This window comes from Balaenoptera acutorostrata, chromosome 4 (assembly GCF_949987535.1).
Source record: "Balaenoptera acutorostrata chromosome 4, mBalAcu1.1, whole genome shotgun sequence".
Lineage (NCBI taxonomy): Eukaryota > Metazoa > Chordata > Mammalia > Artiodactyla > Balaenopteridae > Balaenoptera > Balaenoptera acutorostrata.
Window position 1 is genome coordinate 54,451,510 of NC_080067.1, and position 27,420 is coordinate 54,478,929.

At 36.9% G+C, this 27,420-nt stretch overlaps 2 protein-coding genes and 1 non-coding gene across 9 annotated transcripts in view; 1 reads left to right on the forward strand and 2 right to left on the reverse strand.

Annotated features, from left to right (window-relative positions):
* Nucleotides 1-15,413, forward strand: part of GPR160 (G protein-coupled receptor 160) — a 43,468-nt gene extending 28,055 nt beyond the window's left edge. For both annotated transcript variants that reach the window (XM_057545007.1, XM_007197531.2), the window contains 2 exons: nucleotides 9,340-9,454; nucleotides 13,985-15,413. In XM_057545007.1, the coding sequence (XP_057400990.1) occupies nucleotides 14,053-15,072 (1,020 nt within the window). In that variant the 5' untranslated portion in view covers nucleotides 9,340-9,454; nucleotides 13,985-14,052 and the 3' untranslated portion in view covers nucleotides 15,073-15,413. The remainder of the gene's footprint in view (nucleotides 1-9,339; nucleotides 9,455-13,984) is intronic.
* LOC114235927 (small nucleolar RNA SNORA40) lies at nucleotides 5,943-6,066 on the reverse strand. The gene has a single exon (XR_003621997.1). It is a non-coding gene; the product is annotated as a small nucleolar RNA SNORA40 (small nucleolar RNA).
* A 1,250-nt stretch (nucleotides 15,414-16,663) lies between the features above and the next one.
* Nucleotides 16,664-27,420, reverse strand: part of PHC3 (polyhomeotic homolog 3) — an 86,283-nt gene continuing 75,526 nt past the window's right edge. For 4 of the 6 annotated variants that reach the window (XM_057545005.1, XM_007197527.2, XM_007197525.3 and 1 more), the window contains one exon: nucleotides 16,664-25,680. In XM_057545005.1, coding sequence (XP_057400988.1) covers nucleotides 25,526-25,680 — 155 coding nt within the window. In that variant the 3' untranslated portion in view covers nucleotides 16,664-25,525. The remainder of the gene's footprint in view (nucleotides 25,681-27,420) is intronic. The other 2 variants (XM_007197526.3, XR_452492.2) reach the window with 2 other exon arrangements.

Here is a 27,420-nt window from a genome sequence, read left to right on the forward strand (position 1 = left end):
ATCCTTTATCTTCTTGTTCTACATTTTCTGGGAAATTTCCTGAACTTTATTTTCTAACTCTTCAGTTCAGCTTATCATTTCTGCCATCAGACTTATATTTTCCAAGAGTGATTTCTGTGATTGTTGTTTTAAATAGCCTCCTCTTCTTGTTTCATGGATGCAATACTTTCTCCCTGAAAACAATGAGTTTCTGAATAATGTTTTCTTTTAGCACTGTGTCTCTTTCCTCGAAGTTATCTTTTTTCCGCTTTTGGGTTTGACTTTTCATTGTAGAGATTTTCTTCGAATGTCTGCGGCTCTGTGGGTGTCTGGTCATGCATATGAGTAGGGCATCTGGGATGTTTCCTTAGGGAAGACTCAATTTCACTGTCTTTAGATATTTCTTCTTGGGCTGATCCCTCGAGAAGGATTTTTGGATCTTTATCTTTTGTGATAATGGTATTCCTGAAATCCAAGTGGGGATATAAGGCTGGAGAGGTCTCAGCTTTTAATATGTGTAGTTTTACTCAGTCTCCATTTTCAGCACGGTACCCCTTCATCCTCAAATCTTGGCCACACTCTAGAGACTCTCTCTTTTACCCTTGCCAGAGGAGAAGACCTCCATTCTCATTCCACAGCTGGGGAGAGAGAGTTACCTGTTGCACTGAGTCGCGGAAGGGATCTGGGATCTGTTTATTTCATTTGCAACTAATCCTCTTGTTTTTAGCCCCATCTTTGCATTCCTTTTCAAAGTTACCTGGACCAACAATTCCTGAGCCTTTTGAGGGCCCTGACGTGTAAATTAGATTGCCACTGTGCTTTCTCCATTGCTGGCATTCTTCAGTCTATTATCAGTATATACGATTCATCTGAAGATTTTATTAAAAATGCAGATTGATTCAGTAGGTCCAAGTTGGAGCCTGAGATTCTGTATTTATAACAAGCTCCTAGGTGATGCTTATGTTCCTGCTCCTGTTTTCTTGGAAAGAAAAGAAGCAGCTTCATTGGAAGTTGTATCATAATTTATGTAGCCAATTTCCTATTGCTGGATATTTAAAGTAATTCCAGGTTTTTACTTTTAAATGCAATATTATGAGATGAACAGCCTTAAAAATAAATTAATAGGGCTTCCATGGTGGCGCAGTGGTTAAGAATCCTCCTGCCAATGCAGGGGACACGGGTTCAAGCCCTGGTCCGGGAAGATCTCACATGCCGCGGAGCAACTAAGCCCGTGTGCCACAACTACTGAGCCTGTGCTCTAGAGCCCGCGAGCCACAACTACTGAGCCCACGTGCCACAACTACTGAAGCCCACACGCCTAGAGCCCATGCTCTTCAACAAGAGAAGCCACCCCAGTGAGAAGCCCACAATGAAGAGCGGCCCCTGCTCGCCGCAACTAGAGAAAGCCTGTGCGCAGAAACAAAGACCCAACGTAGCCAAAAATAAATAAATAAATAAATAATATATAAAAATTAATTAATAAAACACACCCATTTCCACGTTCTGTTTGAATTTTGAAAGATGTATATACACTTGTTGAACCACCACCCCAATCCAAATAAAGAACATTTTGGTTTTTTTTTTTAGAACATTTTCATCTCTACAAAAAGTTCCCTGGTGCCTCTGTCCCATCCTGGCCCTGGGTTTCCACTGATTGTCTGTCTGGCCCTACAGATTAGTTCTGCTGTTCTAGAATTCCACATAATTGGAATTATGGAATTCCACACTTTTTTGTGTCAGGATGCTTTCGTTCAGCGTGTTTTTTCAATTTATCCCTGTGTAGCATGTATTCCTTTTTATTGCTGAAAAGTATTCCACCATATGGATATATTACAGTTTATTTATCCATTCTCCTGTTGGTGGATATATGGGGTTTGTAGCCATGGTAAATCAAGCTGCCACACATTTGTGTACAAGTCTTTTTGTGGATATATGTCTTCATTTTTCTTGGGTAAATACCTAGGAGTAGGATTACTGGATAAAATGGTAATTGAATGTTAACATTGTAAGAAATCTCAAAACAGTTTAAGCAATGTCAGGTTGTTCTCCTTCCTTGTCAACACATGTATTGTCAGTCTTTTAGATTTTAGCTCTTCTAGTGGGTGTTGCAGCAGTATCTCATTGTGGTTTTCATTTCCCCAACGTGTCTCTTCAAATTTTCTGCCCATTTTTCTAATGGGCTAATTGTCTTAGAGTTTTAAGAGTCCATTCATGTTCTGAGACCAAGTCATTGGTAAGATATTTGCTGTGAATATCTTCTCCCAGTCTGTAGCTTGCCTTTTCGTTTTCTTAACTGTGCTTTCAAAGAGAAGTAAGTATTTGCTCTTTAACAGAGTCCAGTTTATCAACTTGTGTATGTGCACGAGCACACGTGCACATTCTGAGAAAGTTATGCCCACTATAGTGGGTGCCTAGTGTCCCCCCAAAATTCTTGTCTATCTGGAATGTGACTTATTTGGAAATAAGTTTTTGCAGATGTAATGAAGGTAATAACAGAATAGGGTGGGCCCTAAATCCAGTGATTTAGGTTCTTACAGAAAGAGGAGAGGACACACACAGACACACACAAGGGAGAAGGCTGTGTAAAGATGGAGGCAGAGATAAGTGTTATGCTGTCACAAGCCAAGGAATGCCAGGAGCCTCTAGAAGCTGGAAGAAGCAAGGAAGGATGTTCCTCTAGAGCCTTCAAAGGGAGCATGGGTCTGTTGAGACCTCGATTTCAGATTTCTGGCCTCCAGAACTGTGAGAAAATTAATTTCTGTTGTTTTGACTACCCAGTGGTAATTTGTTATGGCAGCCCTAGGGAACTAATACATCTACCTAGGACCACAACGATTTTCTCCTGTTTTCTTCTAAAAATTTCAGTTTCACTTTTACATTTAGCCTTATGATCCATTTTGAGTTTACTTTGTGTATGGTGTGAGGTAAGGGTTAAGGTTAATTTTTCCCATATGGATATATGGTTTCCAGCACCATTTTTAGAAAAGACTATCCTTTCCCCCATTAATTACCTTGTACTTTTGTTGAGAATCAATTGACCATAAATATGTGGGTCTACTTCTGGATTCTCTTCTGTTCAATTGATTTATAGGACTATCCTTATGCTAATACCCCCTCTTTATTTCTATACCTTTATAGCAAGTCTTAAAATCAGGTGGTGTAAGTTCACCAAATTTGTTGTTCTTAAAAATTATTTTGGCTCTGCTAGGTCCTTTACATTTCCATATAAATTGTACAATCAGCTTGCCAATTTCTACAAAAAAACTGGCTGAGTCTTACAATCCATCATATATGTCTCCATGGATTTAGATCTTCTTTAATTTCTGTTTTATTAAATATTTTGTTTATTTATTTGTAAGTGTAAAGGATTTTTTTTAAATTGTATAAAACAGGCAAAATTATTTAGGTCAATACATTTTAAAAGAATTTCACGTGTTCTGATTCCTTCCACTGCCAGTCACTTAGTTCCTCCAAGGTTTGAGTCATAATCTTCAAGATAAGATAGCCCTTTCAAAAAGAACTTTTGCTCAGTCCACAGTTGTCATGTCAGTCAGTCCACAGTTCTTCTAGGTCAGCTTCTTTGATCTCCCATAGAATATGGACACACTTTAAATAAATTCCCCACCTGTAATCTTTGGGATCCAATTTCCTCAAGCAATTTACTTTAGGACCATGTTTAGGGTCAGAGGAGATGGATCTGACTGGTTCTGAATTTTAGACACCCTCTAAACATGCATTAAGTTGAAATCAGATTACTCCTAAGCTATCACACCCTAGAACAGTACATATCATTGGGCTATGCCAGTACCTTTTTTTTTTTTTAACATATTTATTGGAGTATAATTGCTTTACAATGGTATGTTAGTTTCTGCTGTATAACAAAGTGTATCAGCTATACATATACGTATATCTCCATTTCTCCTCCCTCTTGCCTCTCCCTCCCACCCTCCCTATCCCACCCCTCTAGGTGGACACAAAGCACCGAGCTGATCTCCCTGTGCCATGCGGCTGCTTCCCACTAGCTATCTATTTTACATTTAGTAGTGTATATATGTCCATGCCACTCTCACTTCGTCCCAGCCTACCCCTCCCCCTCCCCGTGTCCTCAAGTCCATTCTCTACCTCTGTGTTTTTATTCCTGTCCTGCCCCTAGTTCTTCAGAACCTTTTTTTTTTTTTTTAGATTCCATATATATATATGTGTTAGCGTACGGTATTTGTTTTTCTCTGTCTGACTTACTTCACTCTGTATGACAGACTCTGGGTCCATCTACCTCACTACAAATAACTCAATTTTGTTTCTTTTTATGGCTGAGTAATATACCATTGTATGTATGTGCCACATCTTCCTTATCCATTCATCTGCTGATGGACACTTAGGTTGCTTCCATGTCCTGGCTATTGTAAATAGTGGTCCAATGAACATTGTGGTACATGACTCTTTCTGAACTATGGTTTTCTCAGGGTATATGCCTGGTAGTGGGATTGCTGGGTCATATGGTAATTCTATTTTTAGTTTTTTAAAGAACCTCCATACTGTTCTCCATAGTGGCTGTATCAATTTACATTCCCACCAACAGTGTAGGAGGGTTCCCTTTTCTCCACACCCTCTCCAGCATTTATTGTTTGTAGATTTTTTGACGATGGCCATTCTGACTGGTGTGAGGTGATACCTCACTGTAGTTTTGATTTGCATTTCTCTATTGATTAGTGATGTTGAGCATCCTTTCATGTGTTTGTTAGCAATCTGTATATCTTCTTTGGAGAAATGTCTATTTAGGTCTTCTGCCCATTTTTGGACTGGATTGTTTTTTTTTTGATATTGAGCTGCATGAGCTGCTTGTATATTTTAGAGATTAATCCTTTGTCAGTTGCTTCATTTGCAAATATTTTCTCCCATTCTGAGGGCTGTCTTTTCATCTTGTTTATGGTTTCCTTTGCTGTGCAAAAGTTTTAAGTTTCATTAGGTCCCATTTGTTTATTTTTGTTTTTATTTCCATTTCTCTAGGAGGTGGGTCAAAAAGGATCTTCCTGTGATTTATGTCATAGAGTGTTCTGCCTGTGTATTCCTCTAAGAGTTTTATAGTGTCTGGCCTTACATTTAGGTCTTTAATCCATTTTGAGTTTATTTTTGTGTATGGTGTTAGGGAGTGTTCCAATTTCATTCTTTTACATGTAGTTGTCCAGTTTTCCCAGCACCACTTATTGAAGAGACTGTCTTTTCTCCATTGTATATTCTTGCCTCCTTTATCAAAGATAAGGTGACCATAGGTGCGTGGGTTTATCTCTGGGCTTTCTATCCTGTTCCATTGATCTATATTTCTGTTGTTGTGCCAGTACCATACTGTCTTGATTACTGTAGCTTTGTAATATAGTCTGAAGTCAGGGAGCCTGATTCCTCTGGCTATGTTTTTCTTTCTTAAGATTGCTTTGGCTATTCAGGGTCTTTTGTGTTTCCATACAAATTGTGAAATTTTTTGTTCTAGTTCTGGGAAAAATGCCATTGGTAGTTTGATAGGGATTGCATTGAATCTGTAGATTGCTCTGGGTAGTGTAGTCATTTTCACAATGTTGATTCTTCCAATCCAAGAACATGGTATATCTCTCTATCTGTTTGTGTCATCTTTAATTTCTTTCATCAGTGTCTTATAGTTTTCTGCATACAGGTCTTTTGTCTCCTTAGGTAGGTTTATTCCTAGGTATTTTATTCTTTTTGTTGCAGTGGTAAATGGGAGTGTTTCCTTTATGCTGGTACCTTTTTAAAGTCCAGACACTGTGTTCTCAAGATACAAGCCTTAAAAAAGAAGCCATCCTTGTTTCATGTCAACATTAAAATTAGAGTACTAAATCAGTATAGCTGATAATTTCCCTCATATTTTATGCTTTTAAATTATCAATTTTATAGTCCTGGAAGCAACCTTTATGTGTATAAATACCCCCATCACTTGAACGTGTTTTAGGTATCATGTTCCTTCTTCTGTATCAAAACTCACACTGAAGAATGAGTTCTGGGTTGCAAAGGAGGATTTATTTTTGCATCTGTCTGTAAGTTTTTGTCCACGAATTACACAAAAGCAACACAAGTGCCATTTCTGCAATGTTTAAAATATTCAGAATACTGTGCTTGCCTGTGCTTTGTCAAATTTATCCCTAAATGTTCCATATTTTTGATGCTATGGCAAATGTTATTTCATTTCCAATTATTTATCACTGGTATATAGAAATACAATTTTTAAAAAACTAACCCGCAGCCTAGCTAAATTCACTTGTTACCTTTTGTAGCTCTTGTTGCAGACTTTCTAAATACATGATCATGTCACCCATGATTAAAGACAGCTTTACTTCTTTCTTTCCAGTCTACATGCCTTTTATTTCTTGTTAATTACTTACCGCACTGGCTAGGACCTCTAATAAAATGTTGAGGAGGGTTGGAGGGTGGACATCCTTGCATTGTTCCTGATCTTGGGAGGAAAAAGCCCACTCTTTCAGCATTTGAGGTTAGATGTGGGTTTTTCGTAGATGCTTTTTATCTGGTTGGGAAGTTCCCTTCTATTATTTGTTTTCATGAGAGTTATCATCGTGTTGGATTTTGTTAAATGCTTTTTCTACATCTATTAGATGATCATATAGTTTTTCTCCTTTATTCTGTTAACACGATGAATTACGTCGATTTTCTAATGTTAAACCAAGATTGCATAAACTGTGATGTATTAGGTTATATTATTATTTTCATATATTAATGAATTCAATTTTTTCCTTAAGGATTTTTGCCTCTATATTCTTGAGGGATGATGCTTTGTAATTTAGTTTTCTTGAAATGTCTTTGGTTTTGTTATAAGGGTAATTCTGGTGTTGTAAACTGAGTTGGAATGTGTTTCTCTCTTCTGTTCTCTTTAAGCTTGGTATTTCTTCCTTAAATGTTTGGCAAAATACATCAGTGAAGACATCTGAGCCTAGAATTTTCTTTGTGGGAAGGTTTTTAAGTACAAAATCAATTTCTTTAATAGGGATTTTTAGGGATCTTTTTGTTTGAGTTTTGGTAGTTCATGTCTTTCCAGAAACTTGTGTGTCATCATAGTTGTCTCATTTATTGGAATAAAATTCTTTTAAAAAAATATTTGTTTATTTTTGGCTGCATTGGGTCTTTGTTGCTGCGGGCGGGCTTTCTCTAGTTGGAGCGAGCGGGGGCTACTCTTCGTTGGGGTGTGCGGGCTTTTCATTGCAGTGGCTTCTCTTGTTGCAGAGCATGGGCTGTAACAGGCACACGGGCTTCAGTAGTTGTGGCTCACAGGCTCTAGAGTGCAGGCTTAGTTGCTTCACGGCATGTGGGATCTTCCCGGACCAGGGCTCGAACCCATGTCCCCTGCATTGGCAGGTGGATTCTTAACCACTGCACCACCAGGGAAGTCCCGGAATAAAATTATTCTTAATAGTCCCCTATTATCTTTTTAATGTTTATAGGATCTGTGCTGAGGTCCTCTCTCTCCTAATTTTGCTAAGTTCTTTCTCAGTTTGGTTGGAGGTTTACAATTTTATTGGTTTTTAGAAAGAACCAGCTTTTGGTTCATTGTTTTTTTTGTTATTTTTGTTTGTTTTTAAAATTTCATTGTTTTCTGTTCTTTATTATATCCTTCCTTTAGCTTACTTTGGGGTTTAATTTACTCTTATTTTTCTTTTTTTTTTTTTTTGGCCACACCAAGCAGCTTGTGGGATCTTAGTTCCCTGACAGGTATTGAACCCGAGCCCTCAGCAGTGAAAGCGTGGAGTCCTAACCACTGGACTATGAGGGAATTCCCTTACTCTTCTTTTTCTTAAGGTGGAAATTTAGGTCACTGAATCAAGACCTTATTTTCCAATACAGGCAAATATAAGAATCTCAGACTGATACAGTGCAAAAGCAATTAATGTAGTGGAAATTAAAACTGAATTTTGATTTTGCTGGTTTTCTTATATTTGCCTTCCTGCTTTTCAAAGTTCTTTTTTCTACTGTAGATTTATAAATTCTGATAATATAAATAATACATGCTAATTCTTAAAGAAATGTTAAGGGTACAGAGAATTATAAGGAATTTTATGCGTCAGGATAGGCCATAACATATAATCACAAAATCCTTCCAGCTTGATACAACAAACTTTATTTCTTGCTTACACTGTGCATCCATTCTGAATCACCTGGGGCTTTGCTCCACTGCCCCACACAGTCACTCAAGGACCCAGATTGACAGAGGCCCCACTGTCTTGAGCTGTACTATCTGGAACACATCCTGTTTATTCCCTGTGGCAGGGGAAGAGAACACTGAAGGGGCTCTCATCTGATCCTTTGGGTGCCAATAATCTACACAGTCACTCTTATTTGGAAAGCTCTTTCACATACATAAATTGGATCCCTTTCTACATTTCCAGTTGTGAGTTGAGCCATAATTGTGGCTTACTGAAGAGCTTTGAAATCAAACCTGAGGTTGAACTTCAAGTTTCAACACTTAGCAGTCACACATCTAAGGAAATGAGCTTGTTAACCCCCGAGCATTTCCTCGTGCAAAAAAATAATATCTACCCTTCATGATTGTTGTTAAGGATTAGATAAAAGGTATGTAAAATCCCTGGACAAGGCTCAATACATTATTTCTCCCAGAGGCTTTCTTCACTTGTGAGGCTCAGCAAATCCAGCTACAGTGCGAATCCCGTTTTCTGTATAATAGTAGACCAGAACGTTAATTAACTGTGCTCATCTTCCCATCCTATTGTTTAATGCAGATGGTTTTGTTAGGAAACTTTTCTGTGATTGCATAACACAACTATTTGATTGTAATTATGCTATGACGTTATACACCTCTTTTTTACTCTCAAACTCTCATGAATGTACAGTGGATTTTCCAAAAGCTACATGTGTGATATCACAGCTGATTTTATAGATGAGAATCCAGCTGTCTGCCGTTGAGCCAGATACTAAAGTAATTTGCGAAATGTGAAACAGTGGCACTCTGCTCACTCAATTGTTTTGTTTGGGAAAACACAGTAATTTTTCACTTTAAAAAATGTTACTTACGTTAACATGCAACAAGTGTCAAAAGGTCCTGAAATGAAAGTTTGAGAGCTGCTAGTTTAGACTCTGAACCTGTGGGTGAAAACTGCAATGTAAGCAGTATTTCCTTAAACAGATACCATGTTATCTGCACCCATATCTCAGGGTCTTTGGTGACTTTTAATCTTTTTCCTTTTGCTGGAAAAAAGAAGTTACTTGTCGTAATCCTACAAATAGTTAACAGTTTCTCTAAGCAGAGATCTGGAGGCAGTTACACTGAACTCCAGTTATTTAGGTGGCTATTAATGACGATTATTTTATTTTCTATCTTTCACACAGAGCTTATTCACATGGCATTTTGGTATGCCAGGAACCAAAAGTGAGATAATTAAAGGCAGTAAAACTGAAGTAAAATAGGAAGATCAGCCAAGAAAGACCTACTGGAGAAAGCAGAGTAAGTATGGTGTGTTGTTAAGAATTAATTGGGTTATAAGTGGAAAAGCAGAGACTGGGTCAGTGAAAAGAAGTCATGGTTTGTTTCCCTCAGGCCCTACTAATACTTCTAAACTGGCCAGATCACACAGCAAGCCCAAAGATGCCTTGAAAAGGACTTGCACATTAACTTCTTAAATTGTATATGAAGCATGACTTGATTCATAAGTAGTTTAAAACATCGTGCAGGAAAAGGATATCTTCATAAATCTTTGCATCCCAGTAGTTAATGTGAACATTTTTCAAGGGAAAATTGGGGGATGGGTAGCCCATCAAAGGCTTTTTGCCTTCTATGGGGAGGTTTTTTTAAAGAACAAAATAATGGAATTTTGAATACTTTCAGTGGTCTATGGAGTAAGTAGGGTTTAACATTTTCATCTAAGAAAGTTTTCATTGGTTTCCATGATTATGGTGTTCAGGAACCATTGTAAAACGACCAAAACCTCATTTTCCAACATACATTTTTCCATACAGTCCCTTCGACTGCTTTTTATTGCCTCAAGTTGCATATCTCCCCTAGGCTTTATCTTTCTTGTCTCTGAAGTTTCTTCCAGTTTTATGGTTCTCTTACATATTCCATTTCAGATTTGTTGTCTTCTTTCTCCCCATCTTCTTCTGAAGAGGGCCTTGGTTAGTGCCTCTGTGGCTGTGGCTCACCCCCCGCCCCCGCCCCACTTCCTTGGCCCCTAGGAGACACTCAGGGTTGCTTCCCTCCTGCAGGGACAGGCCTGCTGTCCTGGCCTTCCAATCAGCTCCCCTTGGAGAGTCAGTGGTGAAATGGAAACTGAGGAAACATCCCTTGGATGTCGCCTACTTAAGTACGATTCCTTAGCTTTAATTTTGGATAGGACTGTAAAGGGTACAGTCATTTTATACTGATAATTCTTTCTTTTATCCTAAACATGCTTTTTAGTAAGTGGGTCTTTATAAATATGAACCCACATCGTTTCCCTTCCCCACCCCCATTCTGAACCAACATTTGCTATTTAAAACTAAGCCTGGGGGCTTCCCTGGTGGCGCAGTGGTTGAGAATCCGCCTGCTAATGCAGGGGACACGGGTTCGAGCCCTGGTCTGGGAAGATCCCACATGCCACGGAGCAGCTGGGCCCGTGAGCCACAACTACTGAGCCTGCGCGTCTGGAGCCTGTGCCCCGCAACGGGAGGGGCCGCGATAGTGAAAGGCCCGCGCACCGCGATGAAGAGCGGTCCCTGCACCGCGATGAAGAGTGGCCCCCACTTGCCGTAACTAGAGAAAGCCCTCGCACGAACCGAAGACCCAACACAGCCAAAAATAAAGAAATAAATAAATAAAGTAGCTATAAAAAAAAAAAATTCTCCCTTCTAAAAAAAAAAAAAAAAAAAAAAAACTAAGCCTGTTTTTTTTTGTTGGCACAAGGAGGACTTCATATGGTCTTACCATTCCACCCAGGTTTCCTTATCCAAGGCCGGTAGTGTTTGTCAAGGTGGCAGCCATGATTCTGTGCCCCTGTATATCAAACCTGGAATGGAACTTTTTCTGAGAGGGTAAAGTTAAACTATATAGTATATTTGAGTATAGGAAGAAAATTGAGCGTACAAAAGAACTTGTTTCATTTGTTCTTTTATAACCTATAGTTATGAAAATAGGTATTGGATGATTTTTTATAACTGTCTTTACATATACGTGTGTGTAAATAGATACATTATTTGTGTGTCTTAATAACTTAGTTAATGACAAGGTAGATTGATGGCCATGAGAATATGTTAAAGAAAAAATTATTTATGATCCTTGTTAAAGAACAATGAGGCAGAGTTTATTCAAGATGACTGCAGTAGGTGTGGGGACCACAATAATGGGATTTTGCAGTTGGGGTCGGGGGGGTATAGAGACTGGACTCAACTCCAAGTACAACAAGGAAAAGGGGGGAATTTATACCCAAGGAAGAAGGTGGGGGTCAGGTCAGTGAATGGACTGTTACCAAGGAAACATCAGGGGTTAAGAGGGGATTCTGGTGAAACTGACCTACCAGAATTCTTGCTGAAGGCAGGTCAAGGTGATTAGACATCACCTAAACTAAAGGATGATGGGGATGAGGAACGTGGTCAGATATTGAGAGTGAGAGATTCTGCCTAAACCGACTTAGCAATATTCTTGCTAAAACTGGACAATGAAAAGACAAATACAGAAGCTCAAAAGTTGGCCTAGTTGAAGAGAGCTGAATTCTCTTCTCAACTAGGAGAGACTCTTTGTCAACTGAGGGTTCATTCTGTCAACAGAACGGGTGGCCCTCTGCCTCTCTTTTCTTTACCCTCAGACAGTATCCTCACTACTTCCTTGAAATTAATCATCAGTTATCTGTAGGCAAATTGTTTTCTTACTTTTCAGACTTGATACTCCCTTACTTTTTTTCTGTAAAGTTTGAGAAAATCAGAAAAACCTCTAATACTACCATATTGATAACTTGATATGTATCTTTTCAGTCTTTTTCTGTACATGTATAATATCTGTAAAAAATTAGATGACATGTTGCTGCATAATTTTTTATCCTGCATTTCACTTAACATACTGTGGAAATTTATCATGGTATTTTTTTTTGTAACGTAACAAAATCACAAGGCATAACAACATTGAACAAGTATAGAAAAGGTAGAGTGAAAACTAAGTCTTCCAACCCCGAGAAACTTTTTTTTTTTTTTTTTAATATTTATTTTTGGCTGTGTTGGGTCTTCGTTTCTGTGCGAGGGCTTTCTCTAGTTGCGGCAAGCGGGGGCCACTGTTCATCGCAGTGCGCGGGTCTCTCACTATCGCAGCCTCTCTTGTTGTAGAGCACAGGCTCCAGACGCGCAGGCTCAGTAGTTGTGGCGCACGGCCCTACTTGCTCCGTGGCATGTGGGATCCTCCCAGACCAGGGCTTGAACCCGTGTCCCCTGCATTGGCAGGCAGATTCTCAACCACTGCACCACCAGGGAAGCCCCCCGAGAAACATTTTTAATGGCTGCATAATAGTACATCAGTACATCGTACGGATGTATCACTTTTAATGCATCCCTAATTGTTGACATTTCATGGGTAGGTTTTGTTATTGTTTGGCTTTTGTTTTGCTGTAATAAACACTGGTTGAACAGTCTTGCAGAAACAACTTTGGGTCAACTGTGTGTGTTTTTTTTTTTTAAGGATAAATTTGTGTGGGTTTTTTTTTTTTAGGCTAAATTTCTTGAATTTCCTTCCTTTTCTTCCATCCTTTCCTGATTTCTTCCTCTTTGAACTTTCCCTTTCATCATCTTTTTCCTGCTTTGAATGCATTTATCACTCAAGCTCAGCTCCTGTTCCTTTGCCCTTACCTAGCAATTCTTAACGTTCTCAGGTAACCCTACTCCTTCCCTATATTCTTTCATCTCTCCGGGTGCCACACCTGATGAATCTTTCTTTTTCCTTAACCAATATTTTCATGATTTTCAGCTGAACCATCTGTTTTATATCTTTGAGCTTCAGAGATTTATTTGAATGATGATCCTGCAGCTAAAAAGCTTTGAAACCAGCTATACTAAAGGGGCCTCATAAGCATTATCTAAATTTCATGGACAGAAAGACAAAAACGGGTAATGTTGTCTGGTGTCAGAGTGGGACTGAGTCAACAGCTATCAGTGGATTGTTCTGAGTATTCCTATCAGGCTGCTATTTGAAGCCTATATATATATATAAAATATATATATATTTTTTTGTATTTTCTTGGAATGTATTTTATTTTTAGAAGTCAAACTTGCTAATGTTTTTTTTCCAAAGGAGAAAATTCAAACCATCAATGTGATATCTTATTCACAACATAGTTAATAGTAGAACGATCTCATGATTATGTCATGACTTAATGCAGGAACCTTCCAGTTTTTTGGAAAGAAGGATCTCAGTTTTTATTTCCAGGGAACTATTCTCTTTCTAGGAGAGTAAGGGAGTGAAAATCACGTATCCTAGATCCTCTTTCTAGAGCTACACAGAGTTTCTATGCCTTTTTTCTGAATTATTCCCAGTTCTTCAGTTATAAAATTGGATGACATAAAACATGGATTGTTTTTATAGTAGATGTATTTCTAAGAGTGTTTCAGTCATTTTTTAAAATTTTTATTGGAGTATATAGTTGCTTTATAATGTTGTGTTAGTTTCTGCCGTACAGCAAAGTGAATCAGTTATATGAAGCCTATATTTTGGCTCTGGTAGATAAGTGTTTTTTCTACCTTTTTTCAACAAGTTATTAATGTAGAAGTTAGTAATTTATATAAAACAGTTTGGTTATAGATCTGAGAGTTCTGGACCATCTGGGTCTCAAAGAATGACGAGAGTATACACATTAATTCTTCTTGATCATATTCTGTATTCTATAAGTATGAGAAATATGTTTATTTGGGGAAATGATTGGATTAAAATAGATTTTTGAGATGAGGTGCTTGCTTTGTAAAGTTTTAAAACAGTGATAGCATCAAGATAACATCAAGGTTTTCTTTTCACTTTTCTTTGCAGGGATGGAAAATAAAGTGAAGCACTGTTTTACTATAGCAGCAGGCCTTTGAAATTGAACTGAAAAAAAAATGACTGCTCTTACTTCAGAGAACTGCTCTTTTCAGTACCAGCTACATCAAACAAATCAGCCCCTAGATGGTAACTGTCTGTTATTCTTGATTACACTTGGGAAAATATTATTAAATATCCTCACACTAGGAATGAGAAGAAAAAACACCCATCAAAATTTTATGGAATATTTTTGCATTTCACTAGCATTTACTGATCTTCTACTTTTGGTGAATATTTCCATTATATCCTATTTCAGGGATTTTGTACTTTTAGGCATTAGGTTTACTAAATACCACATCTGCCTATTTACTCAAATTATTTCTTTTACTTATGGCTTTTTGCATTATCCAGTTTTTCTGACAGCTTGTATAGATTATTACCTGAATTTCTCTAAAGCCACCAAGCTTCCATTTAAGTGTCAAAAAGTATTTTATTTCTTTGCAGTTATTTTAATTTGGATTTCAGTCCTTACTTATGTTTTGGGAGATCCAGCTATCTACCAAAGCCTGAAGGCACAGAACGTTTATTCTTATCATCAGTGTCCTTTCTACATTAGCATTCAGAGTTACTGGCTGTCATTTTCCATGGTGATGATTTTATTTATGGCTTTTATAACCTCTTGGTCAGAAGTTATTACCTTGGTACAGGCTGTTAGGATAACCTCCTATATGAATGAGACTATCCTATATTTTCCCTTTTCATCCCACTCCAGTTATACTGTGAGCTCTAAAAAAACACTCTTGCCCAAGTTGATAGTCTGTTTTCTTGGTACCTGGTTACCATTTGTACTACTTCAAATAATTATCCTTTTACTTAAAGTACAGATTCCAGCATACATCGAGATGAACATTCCGTGGTTGTACTTTGTCAATAGTTTTCTCATTGCTACAGTTTTTTGGTTTAATTGTCACAAACTTAATTTTAGAAACATGGCATTACCTGCGGATCCATTTGTCAACTGGAAATGCTGCTTCATTCCACTTACAATTCATAATCTTGAGCAAATCGAAAAGCCTATATCAGTAATAATTTGTTGACGTGTTGCCATGTTAAAACTAAAACTAACAGCTACAAGAATTACAATTTTACAAATGGGAAAGAATGATGACTTGGGACATATAAAGAATGAACTGAACTGAAAGCTCCCCCCCGCATCCCAAACTTTCATACCTTTTCAGAATGTGTCTTTTTGGGATTGTGATATTATTTATTAGGTTTTATTTTTTTTTAACAAAATATTTCCAATAAGAAATATTTATACCTGTTGACCATACTGATATTTGTGTTACCCAGAAAACTACTGGATACAAACTGTTAGGTAAATCTGTGATTCACTGCCAACTTTTCAGATTTAAATAAACATTTTATTACACTTAGAGCAAGAAAATCAAGATTGTTTTCTTTAAATAATTTGGTGTAAATATTCTTTAACATAAGGGGAAAGATGATTAGTGCAATTTCAATTTAGCTAATTTTAGGACTTCCCTGGTGGTGCAGTGGTTAAGAATCCGCCTGCCAATTGCAGGGGACATGGATTTGAGCCCTGGTCCGGGAAGATCCCACGTGCCGCGGAGCAACTAAGCCCGCGCGCCACAACTACCGAGCCTGCGCTCTGGAGCCCGCGAGCCACAACTACTGAAGCCCTCGAGCTACAACTATGGAAGCCCGCGCGCCTAGAGCCTGTGGGCTGCAACTACTGCAGCCTGTGCACTCTAGGGCCCGCGTGCCGCAACTACTGAGCCCACGTGAGGCAGCTACTGAAGCCTGCGCGCCTAAAGCCCGTGCTCCACAGCAAGAGAAGCCACTGCAATGAGAAGCCCGCGCACCGCAACGAAGAGTAGCTCCTGCTTGCCGCAGCTAGAGAGAAAGCCCGCGTGCCGCAACGAAGACCCAATGCAGCAAATAAATAAATAAATAAATAAATAAATAAATAAATTTAAAAAAAAAAATAAAGTGGTTAAAATGGTAAATGAAAAAAAAAAATAAATTCAGCTAATTAAAAAAAATATATCTCTTAGTGCAAATATTCCTAAAAGAAAAGTTTTGGTTACTCACCTTACAGAACTGGGAGTGGTGACTAGGTCTCTTCCCTGAGGTAACAGATCCATCTTCAGTTGTAACTTATCTCATATATTTGCGTGAGACCCCGTAATCACATTGGCGACATACCACGTGCAAAGGTAGGGTTTCTCACCCTCAGCACTGCTGGCGTTGTCCGTTGGATAACCCTTCGTTGGGGGAGCTGTGCTGTGCGCTGCAGCATGTTTGGCAGCACCTCTGCCTTCTATCCACTAGGTGCCAGCAGAACCTCCTTTCCCAGTCACTACAATCAAAATGCCTCCAGAGACTGCCATACTCCCCTCAGTGGGCAAAACTGTTCCCGGTTGAGAACTACTGGCGTGAAGCAATCTAAAGGGCAGAAAAATCTGAAAAATCTGAAATCACTCTGTGAGTTAAGCTACACAGATACCGTCTAATTTGTCAATGTACAAACCTGCTCAACAACTTCTCTGTGTTACTTTCCTTCTGAATGTATTGGCTTTCTAATTGGTCATATGTGGAACTGAGATACTTAAGAATATATTTTACTTAATTAGTAAAGACTTATCCTCTCTGCAGATTTTAAATCTGGATAATGTATAACTATTTCAAGCCCCTCTAAGCTGTTTGTTTACTTAGAAGATGCCCCATGCCTCACAAGCTTAAAGGAAAAAAAGAAATTATTCAGTTGACCAGCCAAATGGAAGAGGCTTTTATTTGTAAAGAAATGAACTTACAACTGGTCTACAATATATTATTGTAATATAAACAATATAAATAAATGATCCTGTAGGCCCACTAACCTTCCATCCAGACCCACATGACAATGTTACAACAATATTCTATGTGAAAATGTGCAGGTAACAAAGGTGCAATTACAAGCAAGTTTAAGCAGCAGAGTATAAGGTGCTTTAATTTAACAGTTAATGTTGCCATCAACAAACATTTGAAATGTTCAATTTTACTTCACTGAATACAGACACAACAAATATGAAAATCTAAAATTCATACACATGCTACTGTTAATATGAAAGTGCTTTCTCTTTTTTAAAAAAATACACCAAATGGACAATCTTTTTACATAGATCATGGTGTGCTCTTATAATGCAAAATTAACTTCATTGTCAGGTTATACATTTTAAAACTGTAGCTATAGACACCAAGCTAGGAACGCTAATGCTAAGAGTGCTAAAACTATCTCATTCCCTGCAAGGAGGACTCTAGTACAATATCCAACATAAAGAATACATCTATATATAATCTTAACATTTGTTTTTTGTAAAGATAAAAAAATGTTTTCTTTCCCCTTGGTGATGCTTTGTTCATCCTGGTTGGGTCAGTGTTTGAGGTTTTAATAATATTTAAGTCCTATTTAATTAGAACAATGGGAGGAAGCAAAAGGAGGAATCAAAAAATCAGTTAACATGTGCATAAGGCATCAAAAATAAAAACTTTAAAAAGTTTATCACAATTTGCCTTTGTTAAGTCAACAGCAAAAAATGTTTTCAACAAGCCAGCAGACAAAAAGCACTAATTCAACAAAGAGGCTTGAAATGCCTGACACCAGTGTCAGTATCCATCCTGCACGCTGCTGCCTACAGCTCCAGCCTACACCACAAGCTGACCCCTTACTTTGAGGATAGTTTTTTGGAGCTTACTTTGACTTTTTTTTCCTATGGAAAAAACAGAAAGACCAAGCTTTTGAATGAGGTGATTGGGAATCTAGTTAAACGTCTTAGAAATTAGATGTCCAAAATGATACCATCTTTGCACACTCCCACTGAGTTTTTAAAAATTTAGAATACACATACAAAAAGTATTTATGTAACAGATATTTTAACAGCAAAAATATTTGGAAAACTATGTAAGTTAAAATATTTTAAAAGTTTTAACCAGTACCATGGAAAAATTTTTTTAAACCCAGACTATCCGGTCAGTTGGATGTTAGTGTTCCTGTTTACAAACACTTTATTATAGATTCTAGTCTAACACGTATTTGGACATTTTCCTGCTTTAAAAAGCTGTAACTATGATACATAAAAGATCTTTTTAATTTATTTTCATTTTGTATCTTTATGGAGAATGTTAGTATCAAGTGATATTAATATGTAAAGTGTCAATAGGAAATCACAATGTAATTCACAGAATCCTCCGGTGGTAAGGGACCTTCTTCCCAATTAATCAATTCTCCCATTCTATATTTACTCCCCAAATACTTGTAAATTCAAGCTCCAAGCACAAAACTGTTTCACTGCTCACCAGTTCTGCATTTTAAAGGAAACCCTTTTACTATGCAATATATGAGTACTTTCCAGAAAGTAGATATTTGTGGTAATAGTAAAATTTTATGTAATCTTTCTTGCTTTAAAAAGACAAAAACAAAATAAAAACCAAACCTGTTCAGCAAGCTCTTCTGAGATTTTTCAGTTTTCAAAAGTTACTGCACTGTCAATACTGGGTGTAGTTCAAAATGTATAGTAAATCAGCACCAGCTTCTTTGTATTGTTCTGTCACACACCCTGCATATAGCAACACCTCTGGAATAGATTCAAGTGTCAAAATAATTCTGAGAAATATGGGCTGTCACAACAGTTTCAAAATGTAAATGCCTAATATTAGGTACCTTTAACTTTGTAACCTAATCAGGTATATGGATTAGTATGCAAAGTGTGTTATAGGAATTATGATGTGATTCACTCAGATCCCTTAGATATCACCTAGCCTAATCCTTTACCCAATGCATAAAAATTCCCTCTCAGTTCCAACTTTACATTCAGTACATTAAGTAATAATAATTACATCCATGTTTATTCAAGCCACAATCAAAAATGGGGGGAAGAGAGGATTTTGTTTACTTATTACTAGTTCCTTAAGTATACCACACACTGCACAGTCAATGTTCAAATGGTTTGCTAAATGAACGGATAAATGAATGAACGACAATGTTCAGATGTGTTCACATGTTCAGTGGTTCAGCAAGAAGCGTTTAGAAAAACGTCCTCATTTGCTCATCTGTGTGAATTTTCTACCTTAATCCTTAGGAGAACAAAGACTGTGGGTGACCCAGGAAACGGATGCTTAATAAATAATTATCTTTTAGCAAAAGCTCTTAAGTGTGAAATGAACCATTAAGAAAGGAAATTAAGAGAATTAAGATAAAAGAGAATTAGGTAGGAGCAACTTTAAAAAATACCCCATTATGTGGCCTAGAATTGTAGTTTTATATAGCTTAAAGATGATTTTAAACAAAATCAACACTTTGAGTAGTACAGGCTCCATGCTATATATTCAGAAGAGGAAACAGCTTAAAAGCTAAGTAATGGCCTAAGGTGTCACACAGCTAATTCACCACCTAGAAGTAAAAGCCCAGTCTCCCAGCCAGTGTTTTATCTTCATTTATCATGTTAATTTAATGATTATGTGCATCTATTATTTACTATTGAAGTAATTATTTAGTACTACCTAAAACAAAATTATGGCTTTAACATAAGCATTCTAAAAGATTTTAAGCAATGGATACATCTGGTTTGCTTGAGGCAAGACTAAAAAAGTTCCTTTTTCTAGCATATGTTGATGTTCATTTCACTACCATTCCCCACCGCTCTTATAAACCCCAACTTTTTCACCTCCATCAATCAAAGGTCCACAAAATCAAGGATTTAACACTGATAACAGTCCCTAAAGTATAACTTTTAAGTCAATAAGACGGCTACTATCCATCCTTAAGATTAGTGGAGTGAATTTAAATAGGTGGTCTAAAAGGACTTACTTTTATTACTCTTACATTTAAAACTATACCATGTTAGCATAATAGTGCTTTAAATTTATATAGATTTCTTTTTTCCAAATTAAAATTCATTTATTATTTCTTTTAAACAATACATTTTAAGACCTTTGCACAGGTTTTCTTTTTCTATGGATTCATACTGACGCCACCAATATCACTGAGAGCAACTGTACTTTTCAAAGGCAGTAGAAAAAAATACTTTTTCAATGTACCTCTTCTCTAATGTCGGAGGTTGAAATTGTCACCTTTAAGTAAAATTAAATGTTCACAAGCTATACAAAGGGAAAAAAAAGAAACATTTGTGGAAAACATTTCCCAAAGCTCCCATGAACAGGGCACTTCAGAGGTGTGCGCTCAGGTGGTGGAGCAGAATGGGAGAGTTTTCATTAGAGGAGCTGAGCTTCGGATCTGAGAAGGAGGGCACGTCTCCCTCTCCTGTACTTGTACTAAAGTGAAAGTTCAGGAAAAGCCAGACGTTTTGCTCTGGAATATGATGGTAAAAATTATATTTGTGTTAGGGCTTTACAACTTCCAAAAAAGCACCTTTACCATAATATTATTTTAAAGTAGATTAAATAAGCTCTGAAAAATAATATGTAAAACTTTATAATTTTTAAAAATTTAGGAAACTTTTTCCAAAGAAGATAATATAATTTTCAACACTTTTTTTATTGAAGAAATGGCTTATATTAGTGCTATGAGGGAAACTATATAATGATACATTTTATGAACTTCTAACAAAAGAGGAATATCTTCCCAAAGAATTTTTTTAAGATGTACAGCTTATAATAGGTTGAAATTAAATTTTAATAAGATTGCATATTTACTTTCCCTAATATTGTATTTGTGCTTATTTAATTGAATCACAATTGTTAAGATGAAATCAAATGCTCTACACAGATTCAGAAAATATCAATATTGATGAATGCAGATTAAACAGTTCATTTCATGATCCACACTACTATGCATCAAAGAAATAGAGGTAGGCTTGTGTTTACTGAAATCCACGCTAATAAACAGAACCCTATAGCTCTTAGTCATCCAACTCTTAGACTGAGACACAACCTAACAAAACACTATCTTAAAAATCTTAAAAATGCCTTTCTTTGTAACAATCCACAAGGTTGATTCAACTGTAGGATCTGACAATGGATACTCTCTCTCCTCTATATAATTCTGATAACTCAATTATAACAATTAACCTTTGAGTTCTTGACAAATGTTCTCCAACTATAATAACTGTCACCTTTTTCAGAAGTCAAAAATCACCAATTTATGTATCATTGGAACTATTAATATGCTCCTAAGGGCAGAATCTCTTGAAAAAGAGAGTAAAAGAATGAGTTTGATTACAGGTAAATCTTGACATAAAGAAAACTATACTCTGTTTATTGCTATAACTGGGACCCAACCATTACAATTTATTATTCTGAACTACTGATGGCCATATCTATACTACACAACCTCACTCAGTTAACCATATTATCCTCTTGGGTCTGGAATGCTTTTCCCCATTTGTCTCCTCCTCCACTTCCCTGTCCTTTCCCCTAGAAAACCTTCCCCAAGGCCCCGTTATAGTTACATGTCCTGCAGAGGAAACAAACTGAGCAAACATTGTACATAAATGGCCAGTTTCCACTGCCCAGAGGGTTTATGAAGACATGACTGTTAGGTATTAGAAATTCCTGCCCCAGTTACCTCCCTAAAACTAACCCTACTACAAAGTCCTCTGTAGGGGTTTTCAGGCAAAGGTCTCTCTTAAGAAGAAAGTTTTCACACAGTTTCCTTGGGGCTTGAGGAGGTAAGGGGAGTGAGGCTCTTTCATCCTATTAGGCAGTAATGCTCAATGCCCATTGCCCAGAGGCAGCATGAGTTCCTGCCATTCACTAAGGGTGAGGATCTTCAAACCACAAAATAAAACCAGGCTGTTCTGGTTGAAAATATATCTTTGAAATGTTTTAACAGTGTGTCCAGCCAGGCATTTCTTCCACTCAATATGGCTATGAGGATAGCATCATTCCCATATATGTGCAATAGTTTATTCTTTCCAAGATTGTTTACACACATGCAAGCACAGCCTAAGACTATACTCAATCTATATACTGCCTCCTTATCATACTTGTGCCATGGTGCTACCAAAACCCTGCAAATGCAAATAATGGGACTTTATAACATTTAATTGAACAAGCCAGTGATATGGGGCACTCGGACAGATTTCAGTCCAAGACTGGTATTTGAATAAATGTCTGACTATAATATTACACTGGATATGGGAAGATAAGCTATGTCAAAAATTAAAATAAAGTGGGCTACCTACAAAAAATAATTTCTATTTAGAACTAGGTAAAACATGAATATTAACTTCAGAAGTGCAGAAATTTGTTCAGCGCTGAAGTGGGATAAACTAACAAAGTGCCAGGTCTCTTGTCTGCTTCTCCACCACTCTCAAGCTCCTTCACTAATATTTCTTTCCTTCTATTCCACGTTCTCTATTCTGAGGGGACGGCCCTTAAACCGGGACTTTAAAAAATGTCTGCTGAGAGGATGCGCCAGCAAATTAGAAGTACCACCATGGAAAAACCACCAGCACTTAAGAAGTGCCAGGTTGTGGGACAGCACTCTTACACGGGGTACATATCACAGCTGCCCGGCGGTGCCAGACACATGCCTACACAAGGCTTGATGAAAGTGCACATCACGTAAGAAACAGCTTTTATAAACCAGCTCTCTGTGTACTTTCTTAGGAACACGTGGCTTAAAGCAAATAAAATTTCAAACTTGTAGGGATTTTCTTCCTCAACGGGAAAAGAGTGCATCAGTATAAAGAAGTCAGAAAATGCAAACTTAGGTAGCAAAAGTAGGAAGAACTTCCCATGTACTCTTTCTGCTTGTCATTCCCTCTCCTCAATCAAAATCCTAAAACAACTAGTAATATGAAGGAAAACAAAAATGACAGCACTCTCCCCACCTATTTCATACTAAAACTGTGCTTTAAGCTCAGGAGAGAGGTGGACACCCAGTGTTATCGTCTATATCCATTATACATAACTGAAATTTTGAAATTCAGATAGTTAAATCACCCACAAAGAAACAGCTGCATCAATGGGAAAACTACTAGTTAAAAGCCAATGAGCCATTTCTAAATAAAATAACTTGAAAAAAGCAAGTATATTTTCTGGGTATGTTTTGAGTAGGGACAGCAGAAGATCTGGACTATTCTTAAGATTATTATAAGATTTAGGATTATAAGGTGCTCTCCAATGGAAACCCCTCTTGTAAGCTTTCTGGGATACTTAACACAGTGCTACGCACAGGGGCTTTCAGTAAGTACATAACGACTGATATCAGAAGAGGGACCACAGTTCCAAGTTAATACCTTAAAGGCTATATATAGATAATATAGTTATGGGAGGTAATCATTATTGCCAGAGGAGTCTATCCCCAAAGAATCAATTCTGTATGAATTGTTTGTGGATCATCTGTGACAAAGTTTTAATTCCAGGGGAGATTTTCCATTGTGCCCTTCAGCCCTCATACAGTGGACCATCTCCTACTAATGCTTAACCTATACTTGTGTTCTGAAATTACAAGATGAGGGGAAAAGTCAAAGCATATGACAACTCTGTCATAATGATTTACTGCTAATAAATGAAAATTAACTGTAGAGTACCTACCTTTCCTTGAAACTGTAATCCAATAATTAAAAATGTGATATACAGAAACATGTGACATAGACTACAAGCTATTGTAGGTCTGGAACATGAGCCTTACACTATATTACATATTCTAATCCTACACGTAACTATCAGTAAATGTCTTTTTTTTAAAACATTACTACACAAAGAATCCCACAAAGCATACATTCAAACAAAAGGCATCTAAAGGTTAAAAAAATTACCCGCTGTATTTTTGTATAAAAATAATCAACATTCTCTAATGTACACAAAGCCAAAAGATAAATATCTGTGATGTCTTTAATGACATCTTTAGTCTTCTACTAGCGTAACACAATCTTTTTTAAAAGATCAGTGACAATGACTGAAACCCATGGACTCTTCCTCACTTACTGAACTTCTGCCAAATATCTGTGTATGTTCCTTCAATTATTAAAACATTTCCACTGTATGGTAAAGATAAGATAAAAAAAAGATTAAAACCTTTTTGATGTCCAGGACTATAAAGTTCACAGGCCTGCCACAATTTTTAGTGCCATAATTCTAACAGAACACTAACTGTTCAATGAAAGGTTTTGCTTTAAAATTTTTTCCCCTAAAACATGTACATACAAAATTAGATCCAATTATCCAAGAGAGATCAGTTGGATAACTGCTTTGCAGGAAGCATACAAGGATTTAGTCAAGGAAAAAGGAATGTGCATTCTAGCTAGATCCAGCTTGTTCAACACTAGAAACATCCAAAGACCAACCACATAGCCACTACAAAGTATTGCCCTGCCAGCAAAGGCTGTGCACTGGTTCATAAGGCATAATCATATTATGCCTTCATCAGTGCAGAGAGATATGAAAGATAATTGTTATTATGACTCAATACTGAGAGTCAAAATTCTAAGTATGCTAGTCCTCATTTTACAGGCCGATTTTCCCCCTTTTTCTAGAATGCATAAAACTGGGAAAAATACTCTAGCAGAACATTAATGCTATCTGAAATACTTCCATTGTACAATGTATTCCTTGTTACATCCCTTTTTAAATTTTTTTTCTCAAAATATCCCTCTGGGTGAAAAAGAGCAACATTTATCACTCCTACGTTATGGTTTCTCACCCTTGGCACTACTGACATTTTGGACCAGATAGCTCTTCATTGTAGACGGCTGTCCTGTGCGTTGTAGGATATTTAGCGACATCCCTGTCCACATGTCAGCTACCAATAGCAACCCACCCCCCCCAACCCCTAAGCTATGACAACCAAAATGTCCCTTGACATTTTCAAAAGTCCCCTGGGGAACAAAACTGACCTCTGTTGAGAACCACTGCTCTAAAAGAACAAAAACTAAGAGGAAAACTAACTTCCTCAGTCACACCAAATTCTTGGTCAAGTTTGGAATAGAAACCAAATCTTCTAACGTCTAGATCAGTATTATTCATGCTAGAATGCAATCCTTTTTATAAACAAAGCAATTGCCTGAAAGATATGTTTTTTAAAACATACAGTGATATCTCACTGCATACAATTCTGGTCACTGGACTCCAAAATTATTCCTAAATCACTCCTAAATTATATCTCTCACAACAACCCATAGAAAAATTATAGGGTAGAAAAATGTATAAGAAAACCGAATCAAAAGAGGAGAAATGTAAATCATTAAATTACTTTCAAAAGGATTTTTTATATTAATGATAAACATCACCTTTAAAAAAATTATCTAGTAAAACACTTTGAAAAATATCATGGCCCTCTATAACAAGTCTTTCAATGTTGTGTGTAACCTGTAAAATTAATTCACCAATGTTAGCTAATTATGAAAATGTATCAATATAATGAATTATTATATCTGTAGAAGAAATGTCAGCCTTAATGCAGAGATCCCAATGTGCTTGGCTATCCATCACAATAAGTGATAATATTGTAGGCCAACTTGAGCCTTTACCTTACAAGTTTGTTTAAGAATAAAACTGCTGTTATCTCAAAGCCTCATGATCCCGTTAAGATTCCTTCAGAGAGTTGATGCGTGCACAGATCTTTAGGGCCGGGCCTAGCTTGATATTCATTGCACTCATAAGATGGTCTTCTTTTAGCAAGAGAAGAGCCTGTCCATCAATCTCCTGTGCTCTGAACTCATCTGCGATATCCTGGCAGCCTAGAATTTGATCAGAGGAAGGATGTTAGAATTAATACACAACAATCAGAGGTTACTCCTAACAGTCACAGTTATGCTCTCACTGGGTCTGAGTATCTGAAATACAGGCTGAGAAACAAATGAAATTTATTGATGGTAGTCTTGGGTTCACTCTTGAAGAAGAAAGTATTTCCTGACATTCTAAAATGTAAGAATTCGAAATCCAGGTAAAGCAATTTACTTGGAATTCTTGTTCTAAAAATAATATTGCAGAAATAATTATAAGTCAGGTAAAATGTACAGACTGTTCAGTCCAGATATAACCTTCATGAAAAGGACAATGCTGTCACCTGAAAGCATGCCACACATACAGCAAGTTTGGATTAACTAGTCATTATACCTCAAGAACTTTACTTTGTATAACATATCCTTCACATACAGGTACAAAAGAATAAGATATAATGTTCTGCCATTTAAATAATAATTTAGAAATATTTTCTCAAGTACCACTTTCATTATCATTTGTACCTTCATTCTGATTTACAACCTTCAATGTGCCAGGCACATCCAAAACATTTTCATTATTCACTCAGGACAGAAACAATCCATCAAATTATAGTATCAATCTATTGCTGAAATGTATTACAATGATCAACTTGTACTTTCAACTTCAAATCTTAATATCACTGGACTAATCTCCACTTCTGGTAAGAAAACATAAATTCTCATTGAAATTTTGAGCTTGCTGGCTAATCTCTTGACAAATAACCAATATTTTACCTCTCTGTGTAAACCAAGTGCTTTAGAGCAAGTAACAACGTGAGCACTCTACTTGAACCTCAAACGTTTCTATTATCTACCAAATTTTGCACAGCCAGGCTAATAAACTTCCCCACTAAGGGTAAAGAAACCAGCAGGGAAGGTAATGAATTAAGGAACCATGAGAGGAGACAATGCAAAAATGTGGAAGCTTCCTTATAAAAGACAAAATTATAAAAGTGAATTTAAGAATAAAAACTAACAGCTTAAAGTCTTTCTTTTCTATTCAAATTAGCATTCTAAGGGAGAACACAAGGAAAAAGATAATGGAAATGGTTACATTATACCTTTGGATACAATTTTGCTGGAATGATAATTCTTTCTACGGCAAATGTATCATCCTCTTGTTTATATAAGAGGATGCCACCCTCTTATATAATGTCATCCCTATAACCCCAGCACCAAGCACAAAACATTGTAGGTGCTAAATACATATATTTTTGGATAAGTGAAGGACTGACTGAATGAATAATGAACAAAAACAGAATCTGCTAAAAAGGAGCTGTCTGTAAGAGTAACACAAACTTTTTTTCCTGTATTCAGCTGTGTGGCCAGCTTTTCTCTTGGTTATTTCTTTTCCATCTTCTCTGTTGGTTGTATCCTTCCTGTTTCCTATATAGCAATCAGCTTTACAATTTCTCTATTTTAATAATTTCTCAGATTTTTAAAAACTGACATTTCAAAAGTACCCTATGCAAAATTTTTATGCTTTTGGCCACTTACCATATAAAAGAAACTATATAGTTAAAATGGGATTACTCACCATAGAAAAGCCCCTTTTCTTTTCCCAGAGGTAGCTCTCAAAACTGGGCAGACAAAACTGACTAATCTTGCATCTAGTTGTGACTTCATCCTTCTTTTTATGAAAGACCTAAATGTTCTTCTCTCTTCAGTCTTACTTACAAGAACACAGGAAAGAAAAGAAGAGAGAGAAAGATAGCG